The 20,112-nt window shown below is 35.0% G+C and overlaps 1 protein-coding gene across 2 annotated transcripts in view; it reads right to left on the minus strand.

Moving 5' to 3' along the window:
• Positions 1-6,929: 6,929 nt before the first annotated feature.
• Positions 6,930-20,112, minus strand: part of LOC123311308 (neural cell adhesion molecule 1-like) — a 191,405-nt gene continuing 178,222 nt past the window's right edge. Inside the window, exons 2-9 of one of the 2 annotated variants that reach the window (XM_044895202.1) lie at positions 17,324-17,575; positions 15,136-15,386; positions 13,424-13,661; positions 10,400-10,794; positions 9,691-9,859; positions 9,545-9,598; positions 8,647-8,715; positions 6,930-8,337 (exon numbers count right to left, since the gene is read on the minus strand). In XM_044895202.1, coding sequence (XP_044751137.1) covers positions 8,246-8,337; positions 8,647-8,715; positions 9,545-9,598; positions 9,691-9,859; positions 10,400-10,794; positions 13,424-13,661; positions 15,136-15,386; positions 17,324-17,575 — 1,520 coding nt within the window. In that variant the 3' untranslated portion in view covers positions 6,930-8,245. The remainder of the gene's footprint in view (positions 8,338-8,646; positions 8,716-9,544; positions 9,599-9,690; positions 9,860-10,399; positions 10,795-13,423; positions 13,662-15,135; positions 15,387-17,323; positions 17,576-20,112) is intronic. The other variant, XM_044895210.1, reaches the window with a different exon arrangement.

Genomic DNA, 20,112 nt, shown 5'->3' on the forward strand with positions numbered 1-20,112 from the left:
TAAAAAAAAGTGTTTCCGTTGACCTCAAGAATCTACTGCTAAAAAACCTATTTGTACGAGTCAAGGACAATGTCCTATGCTCATTAAAAGTAGAAACCATAGAAATATTGAGAAAAAAGGTTTTTGACCATTTTCTATTATTTATATTGGTACAAATCATATGATGTTATATTTTCGAAATCAGTAAACATTAAGCTTTCAAAAAATTGCACAGAAATCTAGTGTTCCCATTTGAGAAAACCTCACTTTTGGTCATAGCTTTGTAATTAAAAATCCTGCTAAAAGGGCAAGCACTCCACTGGATTCTATTTAAACAGTGCCTGTATAATGTTTTAATTTTAGAGCTCTATCATCAGTATTAGCAGAGATATAAATTTATTTCGATATCGCCATTTTTCCAATTTCCGCTTATTACTCGAAAAATAAGAAGGCGCATACTATTATAGAAAATAAAAAGAACAATGGGTTGTTGATAAAATAACAGCTGCTGATTTACAGCCATCATAAGGCGCCTTAACAGCAACCGTCCATAAAAATCCCATAAAATTTTACCTTCCTCGTTCGTCGCAGACTTCATAGAAAGCCATCTCATCTAGATAGTGTATTTGTTGTCCTTTATTATCAATGCATATTTCGGTCGATATCAACTTGTGCAATAGAAACGAAACGCTTTAAATTTCAATTACCCATTTTTACTTTTCATTTTTAAGTAATTAAAATAATTTTTTGATGGTTATTTCAAAATGTGACGTTTCAAAGATATTTCATAAAAAATACATTATTTTCGTCACAAGGAGTATTCCCTACTGTGATGTATCTCCAAAGAGTTGGTTACTCTTTGGTATCTCCATCTCCTATCTCCGCTTATGTGACCGTTAATGTACAAATGTCAATTCTAACAACCTCTTGCTCATACAGTGAATAAAGGAAATACGATATTATTAATTTTAACAGATATATGTACATTCCAAAACAAACTTGTATGTAGGAAAAGTTCACATGCCGACATGCCCGAATATCATTATCTGGTTCGTGTACGGTCAGAAAGCTTAATAGATCGATAGTGAGTCCACAAAGAGGAAGTTAGTTTAGTGCCACTTGCCAGTTCCTGTATATCTGTTCGACTAAAGCATAGTAAAGAATTACGCGCCAGCGAATTGGGTTGCTTTTATGAAAGTAACATTTCTTCCTGGTTAATCACGAGTGTCGAAATGACGGGTATATTAGATGTTTTCAGAGAAATCAAGTGGCCTTATTATGTGGTAGGATTGATACTGTATTTCATAGTCAGAACCTCATTTGTAGTTTTGAGAGAAAAAAAGAGGCGTGATGCTATACGTGCTCAACAATCAGCAGGTAAATTTATTCAATTGCTTACATTCTTCGAACTTTCTTCCTTCCTATATTGGAAAAATATAGATAATTTAAGACAAAAGTAGAGAATTAACTGCTTTAATTTGTTGATTTCATCAGCGTATGCATTCCTTTTAAGTCATGATTACATTTAATTCTAAATTGCTTAGAAAACGTGAAAACTATTATAATAATCATTAACGCCTCACATGGCCTGTTGAGAATTTATATACAACTTCTATTTTTGAATCAGTATGATATGTTGCCTACATCAGCATTCCAGGGGCGAGAAAGTACAGCGCGGGACATAGTTTTTTCCAATCGAAAAATGAAAGTTTAAACTATCACCAAATTACTTTTAGACTGCTTGACTGTTTTTCTACCTCGTTTCGGGTTTTTATTCCTTTGAAAACCAGATTTTTGGTTCGACTTCAACTGTTTCCAAGAAAAGGCGAACGAAGGTTCATTCTTCGGAAGCTACAATCTAGGTACATACACAGCCTTCTAAAGGACGTCTATAGACGGCTGTGGTACATAACAACTATGGATACTCCATAATACCTACTTACTTGCCGTAGGTACCTAAGTATTCAAAATTTCGAGGGAGTTGTAGGTAATTTTGTCAGGTTACTTACACCTACTAATTTCATGTACCTGATAATAATATGACTTGAAATTTAGGAAAGGAAACTATTTTGAAAATTATTGATTCGATGTTACTTTGTAGAATACTTTTTATTGAAGAAGATTAAATTATTGTAACCCAGGGGTCTAATGCTCAATTGTTTTATGAACAAATTATTACTGATGAAAATTGTGTCCAACCTTAAGTACAAAAACTAATTTTCTCAATAGAACATTTCTATTGAAAAGAAGAAAATCTATGATATCCGAAAATCGCTGGACGCATATGTTTAAAAACAGTGCCCATTTAAAATATATTGGAACAAAGAATGGATATTAGTTTCCTTCAATTATGTACCTACCTCTGTTGCCTTTCAGGTATTTTTTATGTTTCCATAAATACCCTGGAGGTGCCCTCGAAGGAAACAACGACATATACCTACAGGGTATCTGTAAACAAATGCGAAGGACTTAGGGAGATGATTCCCCGATGAAAATAAGCAGGGGTAGTTCCTAAAATTTTTTTTCGAAATCAGCCTCCCTTCCAAGATACAGCCTTTGGATGGCGATGACGAGTTGACAGTTTTTAATTTTTTTTACGGGTTCTAAAAAACACTGAGTCATAAAACTATTCATAATATGAAGCACTAAGTAGATGTTACTGACACAATTTTTTTAGATATCATAACTTTATTATTAGAACCCGTAAAAAAAATTAAAAATTGTATCTTGGAAGGGAGGTCGATTTCGAAAAAAATTTATAGGAACTACACCTGCTTATTTTCATCGAGGAATCATCTCCCTAAATCCCTTACATTTGTTTACAGACACCCTGTATATTTTTGTGAAACGAGGCTATATAATATAATTTTCAAGAATTATTATAAATAATAAAATGTATATTATAGACATATGAAGGGTATCTTAGGTGATACACCATAATTGCAATTCATGCAAATATTTATTCTCGAGAACGAGAATATCTAAAGAATATTCGCATTATAGTATCATATATTGAACAAAAATCTTTTATTTATTATTTCCAGGAACAGACCAGAAAGAACCAGAAAACAAAAAAGAAGTGGAGGATAAGAAAACTGATTAGACTTTCAACACCAAGGAACTGAAGCCAAGATAAGACTGCAAGTTCTAGAACTCCATTTGGTTGCAATGCAGCTTTTCTAGTCCATTAATGAATTTATATTGTTGCAATTTATCTGAAATTTAAATAAAGCTATGCCCTATTCTTTTTATTCATCCTTCTACACCCAACATTCATTTCTGAATGGGGCTTTTAAACAATAAAAAATAAGCCATTGTGAAATTATTTTTATAGTCAGAATTTACACAAATACCTAATAAAGAAAAATAATAAAAAGTCTTTTCATATTTCAATGTCCAAGCGTTCTTAGTGGTATTGACAAGAATTCGAAGTGTTGAAAAAAAATAGGTACCTATGCAAAAAGTATTTATTAATTCTTAAAGGCAGTTTCACAAAGGGGCTATAGGATTGATGATAAAATAAGCTGGATCCTAGATCCATATATAATTTTAATCACAAAACACTAATATACATTTTAATGTTATCAACCAACAGAAATGATTGTCAATACTTATATTTTAAAAAAATGTATAAAATGGACTAGTGCTGCACAAAAAAGTGGGTTTCAACATATGAGGTGTATTATGCTAGTGCCTTTCGAATTTTTGCTAAAGTCTGATTTCACCGAAAATAAAAGGTCGAAAAAATGGTAGCCTAGCACTTTTGTATTTTCTTTCCCAAAATATGTGAAAAAATGTGATTATTTTCACGAAAGTCCTTTGATTTTCGCTGTACGTGTTTTGAAGTTCACTACACAGTACAACTACATCATACTAGATTTGTTTCGTGTATCCACTCATTATGACCATATCATAAAAATACCAAAAATTCAATGAACCTATCTTTTGGAACTAAGTTGGATGCCATATTTGACCATATTTGAGTCGTAAAATGCGCCGTTTTCGATTAATATGATATGTGATATTCAAAAAAGTATCTATGAAACTTGAAAAATTGGGTACTTTGGCCGAATACAACTTTTTTTTATTTGAAAGATCCACAGAGTGTAGTGTAGTGTTACAGATTTATCTAGTTATCCTGAAGGTAATTCTGTTTTTTCCAGGGGTGGCACAGCTCATTATGAAAACATAAAATGGCTAAATCTTATCAGGTCCGAATCAGAAAAAATGGTATAGGGAAAAAGTGTTTCTTTTCACCGCAAGAATATACTGTTAAATTATTGGTAGGTACTAGTCAAATGCTCACCCTGTATATATGTACGAAAAATTGTGCTAACTTGTGCCTTTCAAATTTCAAATTACTGGTGCTGCCCAAGAGTAACTCTGAATGGAGTCACCTTACCGACAAAGACTGAGGTCAAATACCTAGGTATGCATCTGGATCAACGGCTCACATGGGAGAAACATGTGCAAGCAAAGAGGAAACAACTAGACATGAAGCTCCGACAGATGTATTGGCTCTTGCAAAGAAAGTCGAAGATGACCATGCAGAACAAACTGACAGTGTACAAGGCGACTCTTAAACCAATCTGGTCCTACGGCATACAACTGTGGGGATGCGCGAAGCCATCTAGAAGAAAGATCATACAAAGGTTCCAATCCAAAACTCTCCGCTTAATAGCGGATGCACCATGGTACGTCACTAACCAACGACTGCATGAAGACTTACAGATCCCTTACATCAATGACGTCATAGAATCTGCATCTGCCAGATATCGAGATCGATTACAAGGTCACTCCAATGACCTGATACAAAACCTCTACCTGAAAGGACCCCACATCAGAAGACTGAAGAAGACATGGCCCGAAGATCTTCCACAACACTAAACTAAAATAGTGCTAAACGAGTAGAAATGTCACTGGACATTTCACTCTCATGTAGTCTCTTTTATCACAATTACTTAATACCTATAAGAGTAGATTGTATATTGTGCAATAAACGTTAAAAAAAAAAAAAAAAAAAAAATTACTGGTGGGTTAACTTTTCATGGAAATTAGAGGTACTTTCGCAAAAAGTACACAACTCAGTACCTAAACATGTCTATTTCAGACGTTGCTTGGGAATCACTTTTCGTAACGTGCTTAGTTGGCCCATTTTATGCGATACATAAAGAGAACTATATTTCAATTGCGCAAAGCATAACAGCCTAGTACTCCGAAAGCTGGCAGCAAAAACAACTACCTCATAAGTTACCAAAGGTTTGGTTTGGCACTTTGGTTCAACTTTATTACGAAAACTTGAAACCGCCCGTCTGCCGGGCGTGAGTGGTCGCCTTATGGGATAAAAAAAATTGAAAATTGGCGATTTTGGGGTTAGATTGAACAGTACACTTGAACAGTGTTCTGGATCTCGCCTTTTCAATTTTTTTTTAGTGTTGTAGAGTTTGTATTTAGTTACCATGAAATTGATTGAATAAAGACCTTTATTATTATTATTATTATTATTTCTTTATGCATCAGAATGTGTTTTATTTTTTTAACCGGAAACCGTGCCTCGTACAGCAAAAAGTCATGAGACCGAATTTGCTTCAAATTAAATAAGGATTTGAAAAGTAATTTTTATTGTCGGAAAAACCAGTGGCGTATCATTTTTTCATCTGAAAATATTCAGTCTCGCTGCAGTACGGACGCCACTGGTAGAATAGAAAAGAAATGATATTATGCAAAAAGTGCTCCTTGACGCTCAAAAACTGTGTCTCAAAATTCATAAAAATATTTCAATCAGTGTGAAAGTTATTAATAAAAAACATTTTTTTTTCTATAATTTTAACACCCCGTATCTCGGAGAGGAAACATTTCTCGACATATGTTTATATGACAAACTAGGGCTTATTTTTGATGTAGAATACGTCGTTAAAATTTCTTGGTTATGATCTGGACCACCCTGTATTTGACAGCGTCTGTTTCGAAATAGCGACCACCTCTGTTGGCAGACGCTTACGATTTCAATTCAGTTAAGATCCTAGACCATTTTGACACAACATCCATCTTGGTAACTATTAGAAAGGTCCAATCGATTTTTTCTCATCTTTTCAATTTTTTTTATCCCATAAGGCGACCACTCCCGCCCGGCAGACGGGCGGTTTCGAGTTTTCATAATAAAGTTGAACCAAAGTGCCAAACCAAACCTTTGGTAACTTATGAGGTACTAGTTGTTTTTGCTGCCAGCTCTCGGACTATAGCATCGTTCAGCACAAAAAAAAACTAAAATTTAAAAGGATAAATTCACATACATTATTTGTCAATTAAGATTTATGGAAAATATAAAGAAGATATTTTTATATTTTAGGATGTAATTTAGATGATGATTATCTTCTTCGCGAAATTTCGGATTTCTTTTTAAATATGCGTAAACATTTCTAGTACTTTCACGATCTTCCTGGATAAATAATTTTTTAAATCTTGCGTTCATTAAGGATTGACTAAAAAGTAACGCACAAAATTCATATCTTCGGTATTCACTGTTTTGTAGCAAAATGCACGAATAGTTTGTATTTCAAATTGGTCAACATTTAATGTTTATATAAAGAATTAGTTCATCGCGTACTCACACTGGTGGAGGAGGGTCGTCGGCAGGTGCTTGAGTTTTTTTAAATGGCAACCCTAACTTTTTGTGCTAGAAACGGATAGACCTTTAGTTGCTGAGGATGATTTGGTCATTGGTCATTGATGGTTTTTTTTTATCATAAGGATAAAATTGTTGAACTAAACTAGGGCACGCTCCAGATATTGGTCTTATTTATATATAATATTATATATATTTTTGGGGGACCTCAATATGCAGAAATTTCCAAACCCTCTAGGTCAGCTGATTTTCCCTTCTTGCCTCACTCACTTGGTGCTTACCAAATTTGTATGTAGGAAAAGGTCTGGTGAATGAATGAACGACGTAATATCTGGATCTTTATTTCAGCTAGTTTTTACATACATACAATTAGCAGCATGCAACGTATAATAAAATAGTGGAACTCTTTTATATATCGATGATATGCAACACCTGGTCCACTTCTCATTATACAGTACACATTGCATGAAGCGTTTCATGTAGAGTTTAAGGCATATGCTCAGTTCCTTTATAAAATATCTGAATGATTCCACGAAAAGCTAAACATCCATATATTGGAATAATATAATGATAATTTGAACAAATTTTGAAGATCACCTTTTTCATTAAATAATACTTCGATTTGATGAAAAAAATTCAATAACATATGAGAATCATCACTATTAAATTTCTACCAAAAATCTTCTAACTGGTGTACTTGATTCTATGTTAACTAAGAAAAAAAAAGTTACATAAAAAATTATCGGTATTACAATCGAAATAAGAGAAATATTAAAATATAAATATGTCACATCACACGAATAAACAAAATTATTTACATTTAAAAACTAACTATAACTGTTATCAATAATAAATATCAATACAATCTTGGAACATCATCTAAATATGTTTAAAAAAATATTTCTTCGTTTTAAAATGTTCCTAGGTCATATAGATTTCAATTCGAATTACAATTTTGGATTCATCAACTGAAGAAGTAGGTACATACATCCTATACCTGTATTTTTTTTATCAATTTTTAAAGACTAGAAATGAAATATTCTGAAAATCCGAAAGAAATTATAACATGATTAGAGGAAGAATATTTCAAACGGTTCTGGGTAACTTACAAATAATATTAAATATTAATAAGATAATGAAGAGAAAATTGGGACATTTGTAAATCTATTCTTTACAATAAAATAATGGTTTTACTGGAAATATGTATGGTCGACATGAAAACTTAAACAAAAAGAAGGCATGATAATAAGATTTTATGTAATTCACTCTTAACTATTAAGTTTATAAGTTGCCTATAAGGATATACATACATTTTTACATAATATGTCAAGTCCATGGCATTTCAGATTGTCTAAAACCGGAAAATCTTAAAATGTTCTAAACCTAACAATTGTATAACTTCCAATTTTAACAATTAATTCAAATTTTGATCACAGAAAGAATACGCTGAATATTACGACGTATTACGATCGTTTCCATGATAAACAAATGAACACAAAATAACATCCTTTTTTGTAAAGGTAGAACTTTCAATTTTTCATCACTCTGTTCCTAAGGTAGTGTTAAATACTTTGGTTTCGAAGATGTGTTGTTTCAAAGAACAAGGAAGATTAAATTTTCAAGAAAACACATAATAGTTTTTCAATGCCTGGTGAAATATAAATGAAGTAGGGAGATACTGCAGACAAGGAGAGAAGCTGTAGTACTGCTAGCCGAATTTGGATTTGTGGACTCTGTAAAATAATATTAAGTTCAGTGATCGATTAATTATCACGTGGATATTTTTCTGACTGTACAATTAATCACTCTTGAATTAACCATCAAATACAACTTTTCTAAATGGAAAAAAAAATAAATTTTACCTACAAAAAACCCCTGCTTGTATGCCATTTTTTATCTTTGAAATTAGCGAAAAATTGCATGGAAATAAGAAAAATTAGTTTCGTTTCAACAGCGATTAATAGTGCATTCAGTTGGAGCTTGTTGCTTTCAATAAGGATGAAAGTTTCAAAGTGGTGGTGAAAAAAAAAATAAAAAATTACCGCCAATATCAGATTCCTTTTCTGGTTGCTGTGCTAACGCTACATCCAAGGGTAGTGGAGTGGATTTTTCTGTATAAAAATCATAGGCTTGTGAATAATAACAAACAAAATTAACTCATAATTTAAAGAAGCTCAATCATGCAGTTGAATTCGTGAAAACCGTTTCATTTTCGTACGAGATGAAAAAAAAAACTTATTAAAATCGTGGTTTATGCCATGCTGCACAATTTGTTAGTACGTATGCATTTATTATCATCAATGCCACGTTGAGATTTGAAAGCTCCATGATTTTATTTAGTAAATGATTTATTGACCATCTAAAGCTGGGCTTGGTTATGTTTGAAGTGCTCAAGGACTACTTCGGCCACTCAAAACGCACACAATATTAAGAATTTTTCACACTAAACATGGGAATTACGTTATTTAGTTTTTGTAGAGAATTTTATTTTATTTTATTCAAACGTTTCCGTTGAAAAATACGAATCAATTAGGTTGCAACTCTTATGTTGTATGAAATTTGTTGAAGTGGTGAATTCAAATGCATGAAAGGTTAATATCGAACAATTTGATCAAATCTTTGATATAACTTAAAATGGTATAATTCAGTTCATTTATTTTTGAGGGAAACAACCAGCTGCAACACATCGATATAATTATTCGAAATCGGCGGAGTTAAAAAAGAAAGAATGAAGTTAGATTTGATCAAAATGCTGCATTAATGTTGACTGTACTGTAGTGTAGTTGTCTATTATTGAAAAAATAAAATAAAAGATAGGTATCAAATTCCTGTTGAATTTTCCACGAATATATTATTCCATCAATAACTTATTTTGTTCAAAGGTAAATATTTATTTTTTCAATAATTGACTGTCACTGTAGCAATTTGATGTTTGTATACCTTTGTTGTGTTTATGCGATTTTTTGTTACCATGCTTGCCATGATGTGCCTTGTCTATAAAATTAAAAGCAAAACAAATCAGTGTGAGTTTAAAACATAAACAGCAAAAAATCAAGCTTGACGTGTTTGAATCATCATTCACTTACCAACATCGAGGACGGTAACATCAGTGTAATCAGACCATCCATGTAAGTTCTGAGATCTGCATCTGGTTTCATAAGTTCCTTCACCCAAGTCCTTCAAGGTATACTTTATAACATAAACGCCATCTTCTGCTCCATGTACGTTCGGTTTGACTGTGTGCCATTCAGACTCCTAGAAAATTTTAGTTATAATATATAAAAATATAAGTACAAGATATACTGCCCCATAAAAGTGACCGATTCTTGTCCACCAAGTAGTTTCACAAAGCTTTTACCACGATTGAAACATTCAGTTGACGTATCCATATAATTATTCTTGCATCGAAGTATGATCGGATATTCGATTATTAAAAGTGATATTTCCAAAATTTATTCTCAATAAAAAATTTTCGATAAGTTGTAATGTGGAAATTGAATAACAATCAGCAATAAATCTACTTGTTTTGTGAAACCCGCCGAGAAAAACAAGTAAAAGTTTCAGGACTTTTGGGTTATCCAATTTTTCTGAAACTACTGGAAATAAATAGATGAAACTTCACTCAAAAAATTTCGAGGACCCAATAGACCGAAGAAATTGAGCAGCAAGATGATTCCCCTTGTTAACTATTCAAACTGTATTAGTAATACCGAAAAAGTGACTGTTTATTATATCAAATTACTGTAGTTTGTTTCATGAACATGTTCATTTAGGAATACTATTTTGTAAACATACCCCCTTTTTCCTGTATTGCAATTCATGTTCAGTTATAGGTGTCTTTGATTCGACTTTCCAAGTCAACACTAAATCTCTGGTCGGTTTCTCGGGTTTGATGAATTCTAGAACAGCTGGTGTCTTGACCAAATTGATGGACTTTTCTACGGTGCCTAAGCGGTTCTTGGCCAAGCATACGTATTTTCCGAAATCAGTCTCTTGTAATCCTTTAAGGACGAGGATGTGGTCGTTTTCTTGGTTACGTAAGTGAATGTGTTCAGAAGAGTGGAGACTGTGTCCATTTCTGAGCCACACCACGCTAGCAGTTGGTTTAGCTTTCACTGTACATTTCAGTTCGGTGTCCATGTCCTTGTCGGAGTTGACAATGAATTTTTCGATACTAACGATTGGAAGATCTGAAAGGTAAATGTAAGAATTAAAATTCAGTAGCATACGATGGATATAGTCAACCTCTTAATGATACAGAGAAGGGGAAAAGATATGGGCGAGAATTGAAAGTTCAGACTCATTTGAAAAAAGTTAAGGATGCAAATGTTTCATATGCTGTATTAGGGGTTTTTTTGTAATACTATTATATTATAGGGGATGAAGGTGCACGAGTTGATCCCTTTGGGTTAGATGATCCCTTTCGATTACAGACTCATGAAAAATGCCACTACCACACTTCTACCTCATTCAATTTTTTAGTACAGTGCAAGCGAACAGTCGATATTCACAGTGAAAAATATAAATTGTGACCGCTTAATATAAGGTTAGGTCAACTTTAAGATTATTCTACTTTCTTTGTGAATGGTTGATAACAATGTTTTTCATATTTGTTGCTTCCTTGTATGCTTATTTTTGATTTTTCCTCGACTTGAAGATAATGACGTTCGTATAGGTTATAATAGCTATTGCTGAATGAAAAAGTTGAAATTGGGGCAAGATGATCCCCCAACTTTTGTGTACAAGATGTAGAAGGCCTATTCAACCTGAAGCGCCTCAGAGCAGAAACCCGTACAAAGTTTATCACGGAACTTCAATATGCAGACAACTGCGCACTTATCGCTAGCAGCTCAGAGGATCCACAGATAATGCTGGACACCTATATACATATTTACGAAGTTTTAGGCCTTAGACTCAGTATCGACAAAACCAAAAACCTGGTAAGTCCGCCAGAAAGCCTTCAAACAGATATCAGCCTGGAGGATGAAACTCTAGAACAGGTCGAGCAGTTCAGATACTTGGGAAGCTTCATAAACACTAGGGCTAACCTAGACACGGAAATACACAACCGTATCAATTCGGCATCACGGGCATTCTGGAAGCCAAAGGACAGAGTGTTTCAAAATCACGACCTCAATCTGAAGACCAAGACAGCTGTTTACAAAGCAGTGGTCCTCCCAACGCTTCTTTAGGAAAGCGAAAGCTGGACGCCCCACAGGCGACATATTAAACAGCTTGAACAAACGCAACAATGTCATCTAAGACAAATAATGCACATCAGATGGTTCCATAAAGTTTCGAATGTAGAAGTCTTGAAACGCGCGAGTTGTACAACAATTGAGATTCAAGTCGAGGGCCTGACTCAGATGGAGCGGCCACATTCTGAGGATGCAAGACACAAGACTCCACAAAATAGCTCTGTATGGCGAATTCACAGAGGGAGCCCGGAAACCATGAGGCCAGTATAAGCGGTTTAAGGATATACTGCATCAATCCCTAAAATCAGTTAATGCCAATCATAACTGGGAACAACATCACAGTGGAGATCTTCAATTATAATGGAGACTCGAGAAGGATACAGCGGCGGCCAGCTCTGGTTGGTGACTATCCATGCCCGGAGTGTGGAAGGATCTGTAGGTCACGGTTGGGTCTCTTCAGTCACAGGAGGGCACAGAGTCGCAATTAGCCATAAGAGATTAAGTCTGTTCGTACTGTTTGTGTTTTTTTTCCTTTTCGTCTTTCCCGATAACGGCATGCAGCAATGAATGAATGAATACTGTTCTGGGGTCTAATAATCGTCAAAAGGGTACCTATACCCATAAACTTTTACAGGTTTTTCAGTTAGGAATTATGCCGTGTAAATATAAATATCATAAAGAAAAACCATTCTAGGCGGATGGCACAAAGAATCAATGGCCAGTGCTATTTTGATGCTATTAAAAATGGAATGGTAGCGAGTAGGGAGTTTTTAGTGTCGCTAATGTCATTGAAACGAAGGACAAAAGAAATTAAAAGAAAATAGCTCGTGGTGGAGTGAAATATCTGGGATTGAGAAAAACTGTTTTCATTAATGAATTAAGAAATCGAGCTCGAGAGAAATATGAAGAACATGGAGCTTAGAATGTATGGATCAATAAGAAGAGAAATTTCGTACTTTATTTTGTTATTTTAGAAGATGTTGAATATTTTAATGGATCTCAAATTAGCTATTTTCGATGGTGCATTGAAACCACCACTTAGAATACATGTTCGTTTAAAATTTTTGTGATATTATACCTTATATGTTGATTTTTAGTTGTTTATTCAGTTGTTAATTTATAATGTTTTATGCCCGATAAAATTATTTTACAATCTCCACAGATATTTGTTTTACATACTTCATTCTTGAAAATATGGGAGCTAATTGAAAAAATGGGATCAAGATGATCCCATGTGGCATATTTACCATGCCACAGGGATCATCTTAAACACCAGGGTCTATAAGATGATCCTTTTGTAACGTTTTGGAAAATCGAAAATATTTCAAAACACCCTTTGTGACCGACTATTTCGAGTAGGACAATAGAATGATGGATACTTCTAAGAGGAGTACACGTTTTTATTTTTGTGCTACCCGAAGAAACTAAGGAATTACGTAAATTCTTGCTTAAGGGGTTCGTCTTGGGCACCTTTCCCCTAGTGACTTCTACAGCTGTTACTCGAACTGATTCAGCATCTGGTTATTAATAAAATTTATGAGAGATTACCTTTAATACTCGCCCCAATTAAATTTTCCAAAATAACCAAAATATGAAAAACCCAAATGAATTTTATACTTACGTGTGAGTGTGATGCTGATGTATTTCAAGGCAGGGTTTCCTATCTTATTATCAGCAAAACAGAGGTAGCGACCCTCGTCTCTTCGGGAAACATTAGGGATTGTCAGTCTGTTTCCAGTAGCATCGAATCGTTCGTTAACAGCTTGTCCATCTTTCATGGTTTCCTTGTGCCAAGAGATTACAGGTTCGGGGTAGCCTTTAGCGTGACACGTCAGAACAAGTTCATCTCCAACTTCCAGCTGAAAGATAAGGTACATAATTGATTAAATAATAGAAATAAACCCGTATTCTATGTTTCGTGAATTCACAGAATACATCATTGTGGCGTACAGGAGCTTGATGTCAGTGTAACTTCAAGACCTGATGCTGTAGAAGGCCTTGTTTGAATGAACACTTTGTTTTAAATGGGAGTAAGATAGAGGATTCTAGAGCCTCATCAAACTTCCTGGAACTCATTTGGACGTACGTCACAGTATGGTTCGGGAAAGTAATTCCATTGAATTTCAGGTCTCATGGTCATAAGTTCGAGAAGAAAAGCTTATTGATATTTTATGAGGATCCAAGCTGATATTGCCACCGAATTATCTCATCTTGCTCATTTTGTAAATAAATGTCTTAACCCAGAGACCATTCACGTAAAGTCACTGAGCAAGATCGTCCAGACGGAATTCAACTTCACTTGTTCACTAGTTGTGCGGAACAGACAATCACCAATTGGAAATGTCAAGAATCAGATGATAGCATTTGGTATGGCGGCTAAAAAGTTAAAAATTTCGAGATTCGGCATCGCAGGAGACTAGCGATGGACCAGTTTCGCTCTTATCTGAGCTCATCAGTTCAACATAACTCAACTAACGATCAAGAGCTTTTGTATGCTCGATATCCTTGTAGTTGGCCAGAGGGAGTCCACTGGCCAGAGGGCAGTGGCATTTTGCCGGCTCTGCCATTTCATTGTTACACCATTGGGTAGAGGATCCTTTGTTGAGAGACAATGATCACATCGAAGTACCAAATAAATCTATGCGATACCTGGCGTACAACCACTCAATCTTTCTCTCCTACGGCCACCCGACAAGTAAATGTCTGCATGAATAGTTTTCTCCCATTACAGTGTTTCCAAAGGACTCATTTAGAATCAAATGCAGTCCATTGGCACGAGAGTCAATACAATTCCTTTCATGCGAAGATTGCAAACATGAGTTGAGAAGGTTAGTTGATATATGGCTATGAACGAAGGAAATGGACTAGCAGAGATTTAGGTTACTAAGACCATAAAGTAATAATTAGAATATGGGTTCTGTGTAGAGGACATGCAGCCATCGAAAGAGAGCATAGATAGACTGGTTTCACCCTTTTGCATGGATTCATTTAGTACTTTGAAGAGTACTGCCTTTCAACAGATTCTCTGCTTCATTTTGTTGTCATCATTGGTCGATTCATGCAGTAGTGATGAACTCAATAAGAGAGAAACCTGTCATTCGCTACTCAAACCTTTATCAATAGCTTTGTTGGGATTCAATTTCTCAGACGATATCGCTTTATCTTTAAAGCTACACGCCATAGGTCACAAATACTCTAACACTGGAGTATGCTTCCAGCAGTTATCCCCAAATGGTATGTTCCCAAAAAACAACACGACGATCACATTTTACCCATAAAAAACAGGTAGCTTGGCAATGGAAGTCGAAATTTTCAAGAGATATGCATACTTACAGTGGTTTCATTGTTCTTAACCGACAGTTCTGTGATGTTTGGTTGATATCTAACTTTGAGGTGGTGGGTTATCTCAGCCTTGTTGTTGATGCTCACCATCGAGATGCACTTGTACTGACCTGCATCTTCCTTCGTTATGTTGGCGATGACCAGTGAATTGTTCTCACGTTTGTGATTGGGTTTAGCATGCATCAGAACTGTGTCTTGGAAGAGGATGTCATCATTTTTGTACCAAATAATGACACTGTCGTCTGAAAACGAAGGGGGGTTATCTTAGATTTATTGATGAAAAAATTCAGACTTGACAAAAATCTTGTACGTTAAATTTACCTCACATAAATGAATAGTTGCTAAAAAAATACAAGGGATGATTCCCTGATGTCGAAAAAAAGAGTGAGTGTTGCATAATTTTTTTTTTCATTCAAACAGCCCCTGCTTAGATACAGCTCCTGCTGTATTTTCCAAAAAAAAATTGCTTTTCAGGAGCCATCTTTAGGGATGTATCTAAGCAGAGGCAATTCCTATGATAGACCCACACTATTTTTTGACAAGGAATCACCACTTGAGTTTTTTCGCAACGATTGATTTACACCCTTATTATCAATAAATTCGAAACTTATATGTAATTCAAATTTGAAAGTAGAAAAAAGATATTTAACAATTTTGATTTATCGAAAAAAAGATTATCAAATACGATTAAATTATTGTGCCCTTTCATTTCTCACTATAATGATTTTATTTTAGGAGATAATTAATTGGCCGTTTTACTACATATCAGAAACACTATACAGCGTGCCAAAAAAAAGTAATGTAACACGTCAATAATTCTTGCACGAAGAATTATTAAGAAAAATCCTGACACCCTTCTTTCAAAAGCAATTCATCGTATGCTTTTTTTAATTTGATATTTCTCACCCCCTACGCCCCGCACCTCTCTACTTTATTTTTTCAAATGGAACATATGGATTGTGATACATCAAATGAAAGGTAATTTGATTACCGATTCAGCGAATTGGTTAAAAGTAGAATTGGTTGTGGCGCTTTTTTTATTAAAAATTACGAAATAATTTACAATTTGTGATTGGAGATTACTGCAATCAGACCATTATTCTTTTACTGATTATTATTAAGGGAAATTAATGAATCCATGGATTTGTAATTTCGAAAGCAGATCTCCCTATGGTTTTTTTAATTTGAAATCTCTCACCCTTCACGCTCCACACCGTTCTACTCTTTTTCAAAGATGAATATGTTAATTTTTTGGCCCGCTGTATATCATAATCCATATATTCCTATTTGAAAAAAAAAGTAGAGCGGTGTGGAGCGTAAAGGGTGAGAGATTTCAAATTCAAAAAAGCATAGGGAAATTGCTTTCGAAATTACACATCCATTGATTCGTGGATTTCCCTTAATAATAATTAGTAAAAGAACAATGGTCTGATTGCGGTACTCTCCAATCACAAATTGTGAATTATTTGGTTATTTTTTTATAAAAAAAACTGTACAATAAATTCTACTTTTAGCCTTGTATCATAGATACAAGGAATGGAAAATAAACATTGGTTGTTGTCCAAAGACTGGAGTGAGATAGTTTCTCAGTTTCGCCAATCACAATTGAGATAGTTGAATCTGACATCATTGTCACGTCAATTTTCCGTACACAAAAGTAGGAGCTATATAAATTTATTTTATATTTTACGCCAGTGCCTTAGTGTCGCCCTAGACAGAGAAGCATCGAATGTTTATACACAAACAAATACATTCATAGCACGTCAATGTCCATTCTCTATTTTCAGTTCATTGTCAGGCAACAATTTTTTCTAGTTGATTTGCTCCTGACAAATTAGTGCAAGAATTTACGCAGGAGCAAATCGTTTATTTCATTTTTTTAATTGATTTTGTTTCAGAGATTGGGAGTGAAAACCCTTAAAAGTTTCAGGAAGTCCATTCCATGTATTTATGTTCTAAGATACATACATTGCCATTTGAAAAAATAAAGTGGAGAGGTGTGGGGCGTAGGGGGGTGAGAAATATCACATTCAAAAAAGTATAGAATAAATTGCTCCTGAAATTAAAAATTGACGGATGCCAAGATTTTCCTTAATAATTCTTCGTACAAGAATTGTGCGTAGGTGGACGTGGCTGTAAAATTTCGTTTTTGCCGTAGCGATAAATACGATATACTTACTTCCTTGGGTATCGCATGGTAGTGTAACACTATTTCCACTATCTGCTTCGAAAACTGCAGGCTGTGTCAGAATACGTGCAGGTTCTTCTACACGATCCCTGTTTTTCTCAGTACTCCCTTCTGGGAACTCCTTTTCTTCTCCAACATCGTAGTAATTTCCAATGTCTGTATCCCCCTGCATGTCTTCGTCTCCTTCACTGTCTGCCGGATAGTCTAAATCATCGGGTCTACTCATTGGTATAGCAGCGTGCACTGAAAAAAAATAAAAAAATATCAAAATTTGTACACTCCACAAGGTGTTTCCAGCATTTCATATCCAAATCATTCCAAATAAATATTTTAATCCATTGTATGATATTCGTGATAGAATTGAGGGTTTATGGCACGTAAGTTTCAGTGGGAATAGAGGGAAAACTCAGTTTTCCTCAACTGTTGAAATTCTACAGCTAACGTCGGTGAAGTGGGCAGTTTTTGCAGTTTTTGAGATGCACTTCTTTGTTCTACATATACTTATCGAAAAGTGGCAATTGAGTTTATTGAATGGACGTAAGTTGACAATTATTTGATGCGGGAATAATATTCTGAATGCGCATAATATGCGCAAAAAATTTAACGCACATTCTGAAAAATCTCAATTTGAATGAAAGTTAACTTTACATTGACTTTATAACTTATTTTTTATGTTCTCTCGGGAAGGTTTTGAACGAAACAAGACACATTAAATGGAAGAAAAATTCAGGATTTAACCGAATCTTATGTGAAAGAAGAGAAATGAACAATTTTCAAAATACTGAAATGCTGATAAGTGATTTAATACTTAATATTTCCACCCCTTGCGTTAATTACAGCTCGGCAACGTTGGTTCATACTCAAAATGAGTGATCTTAAAATGTTCTGATCTAATCCTTCCCAGATTTCTCCGAGTTGTATTCCTAAGTCATTAAGAGTAGCTGGATGATTTTCTGAACTTCTCAGCCTTCTATTGAGGTTGTCCCAAACCTGCTCAATCGGATTGAGATCTGGATTTCTTGCTGGCCATTCCATTCGAGAGACTTCAACCCCTTCAAGGTACTCCTGAACGACGCGCGCACGATGGGGTCTGGCATTATCGTCCATAAAAATGAAATTTTCACCAAATGTATGGGGCAAATATCAATACATGCTCTTCAAGAATGTTCCTTATATACTTATCAGCATTCATAGCTCCAGTATCAACGACCACTAGGTCTGTTCGAGCAGTCAAAGATATTCCACCCCACACCATAATCGATCCTCCCCCGAAACCAGTAGTATTCAGGAAATTGCACTGAGCATATCTTTCATGTGGACGTCTGTATACAAGGGAACGTCGATCACAATGGTAGAGGCAGAATCTAGGTAGAAGAGAACTCTTTCCCAATCGGCCTCTTCTCAATGGATATGCTCTCTCGCAAAATCCAAACGCGCCCTTCGATGGGCTGGGGTAAGAGATTGGCCTCTTGCCGCGACACGAGGCCTTAAATCATATTCTCTGAGGCGATTTCTTATTGTCTGAGTGCTAATTTGCACCTCATGAGTTTGCTCAAGCTGAATTTGAAGGAGGCGAGCGGTTGCAAACCGTTGTCTCAACGAAGAAACTCTCAAGTAACGTTCGTGAATGGCAGTTGTTACCCGTGGTCTACCCTGTCCTGGTCTTCGGACATTTATGCCAGTCTCCCTGAATCGCTGCAACATTCTGGACACACTTGTATGGGAAACTCCAAACCTTTCTGCAATTCTTGTGTATGTCCACCCTTCTTCTCGCAAAACTACCGCTTGGGCACATTCCTCTTGGGTCAAATTGCGTGTTTCGCGTTGCATAGCGATCGAGTGTAGAAAATCAAACGAAAGAAAAACTATTGATCACTAGAATTGATCGAGAACAACTGATTTTAGAATGGAGCCAATACATTCAAAATCTGATAATATCATCTTTTTTTATTCCTGCTGGGAAAAAGCATCTGTATTGAAGAAAACCGTTGAAAGTGGATAACATATGCATGCATAATTATGATAAAAATAATTATCATTGAGAACACCTTCAGTTGTAGAATAAATTTGGGATTTCCATAATGTGCGTTAATTTTTTTGCGCAGTGTATTATAGAGAGTGTCCCAAGTTCGAGTGCTTGTTAGACGTTTCTGAAGAACTGGACATATTTGAAATCTGAAAATTGGGATTATGATATTTCACTATGAGTATTCGACACCTGCCGACATTTCTCAAGTAGGCAATTTCAGTTTTTTTCTGTGAGTATTTTATTCAACGTTATGAGCTTGATGGTTCAATGAAATCTAAAAAAATTTAGATTGAGTAACTGTAGCGATTTTTTCCACTGGCTCCTAAATGTTTATCGTCATGGATGAGATGATTAATAATGACTTTTACCCTAACACACAAAGTCAAGATGTACCCCTATAATAATCTGCAATTCAACCCAACTAGATGGGACAATTAGGAGGTGAAGCCACGGATCAGTCAACAATAAATAATATGAGGGTTATTTTTTCAGCTGGTTTAAATCCTTCTAATGCCAACTGTATCGTTAGGGAATGACTTGGATTCAAGTACAGTGGCGTATCCCTTTTATACTTTATTGGTTGAAGATTCCGATTAATCGAGTGACAGGAATCTACATCAGAAATGTCACAAAATAGTATACTCCATTTACATTTATTTTAGCAGTCGGTTGGCCATGAAATAATTTTCTCAAGTTTTTGTAACTAGAAAGGAGTAAAGTTGGCACTCATGAAATGTCGTTAATGTCATAA

Source organism: Coccinella septempunctata, chromosome 1, assembly GCF_907165205.1.
Source record: "Coccinella septempunctata chromosome 1, icCocSept1.1, whole genome shotgun sequence".
In the NCBI taxonomy this organism is placed as follows: Eukaryota; Metazoa; Arthropoda; class Insecta; order Coleoptera; family Coccinellidae; genus Coccinella; species Coccinella septempunctata.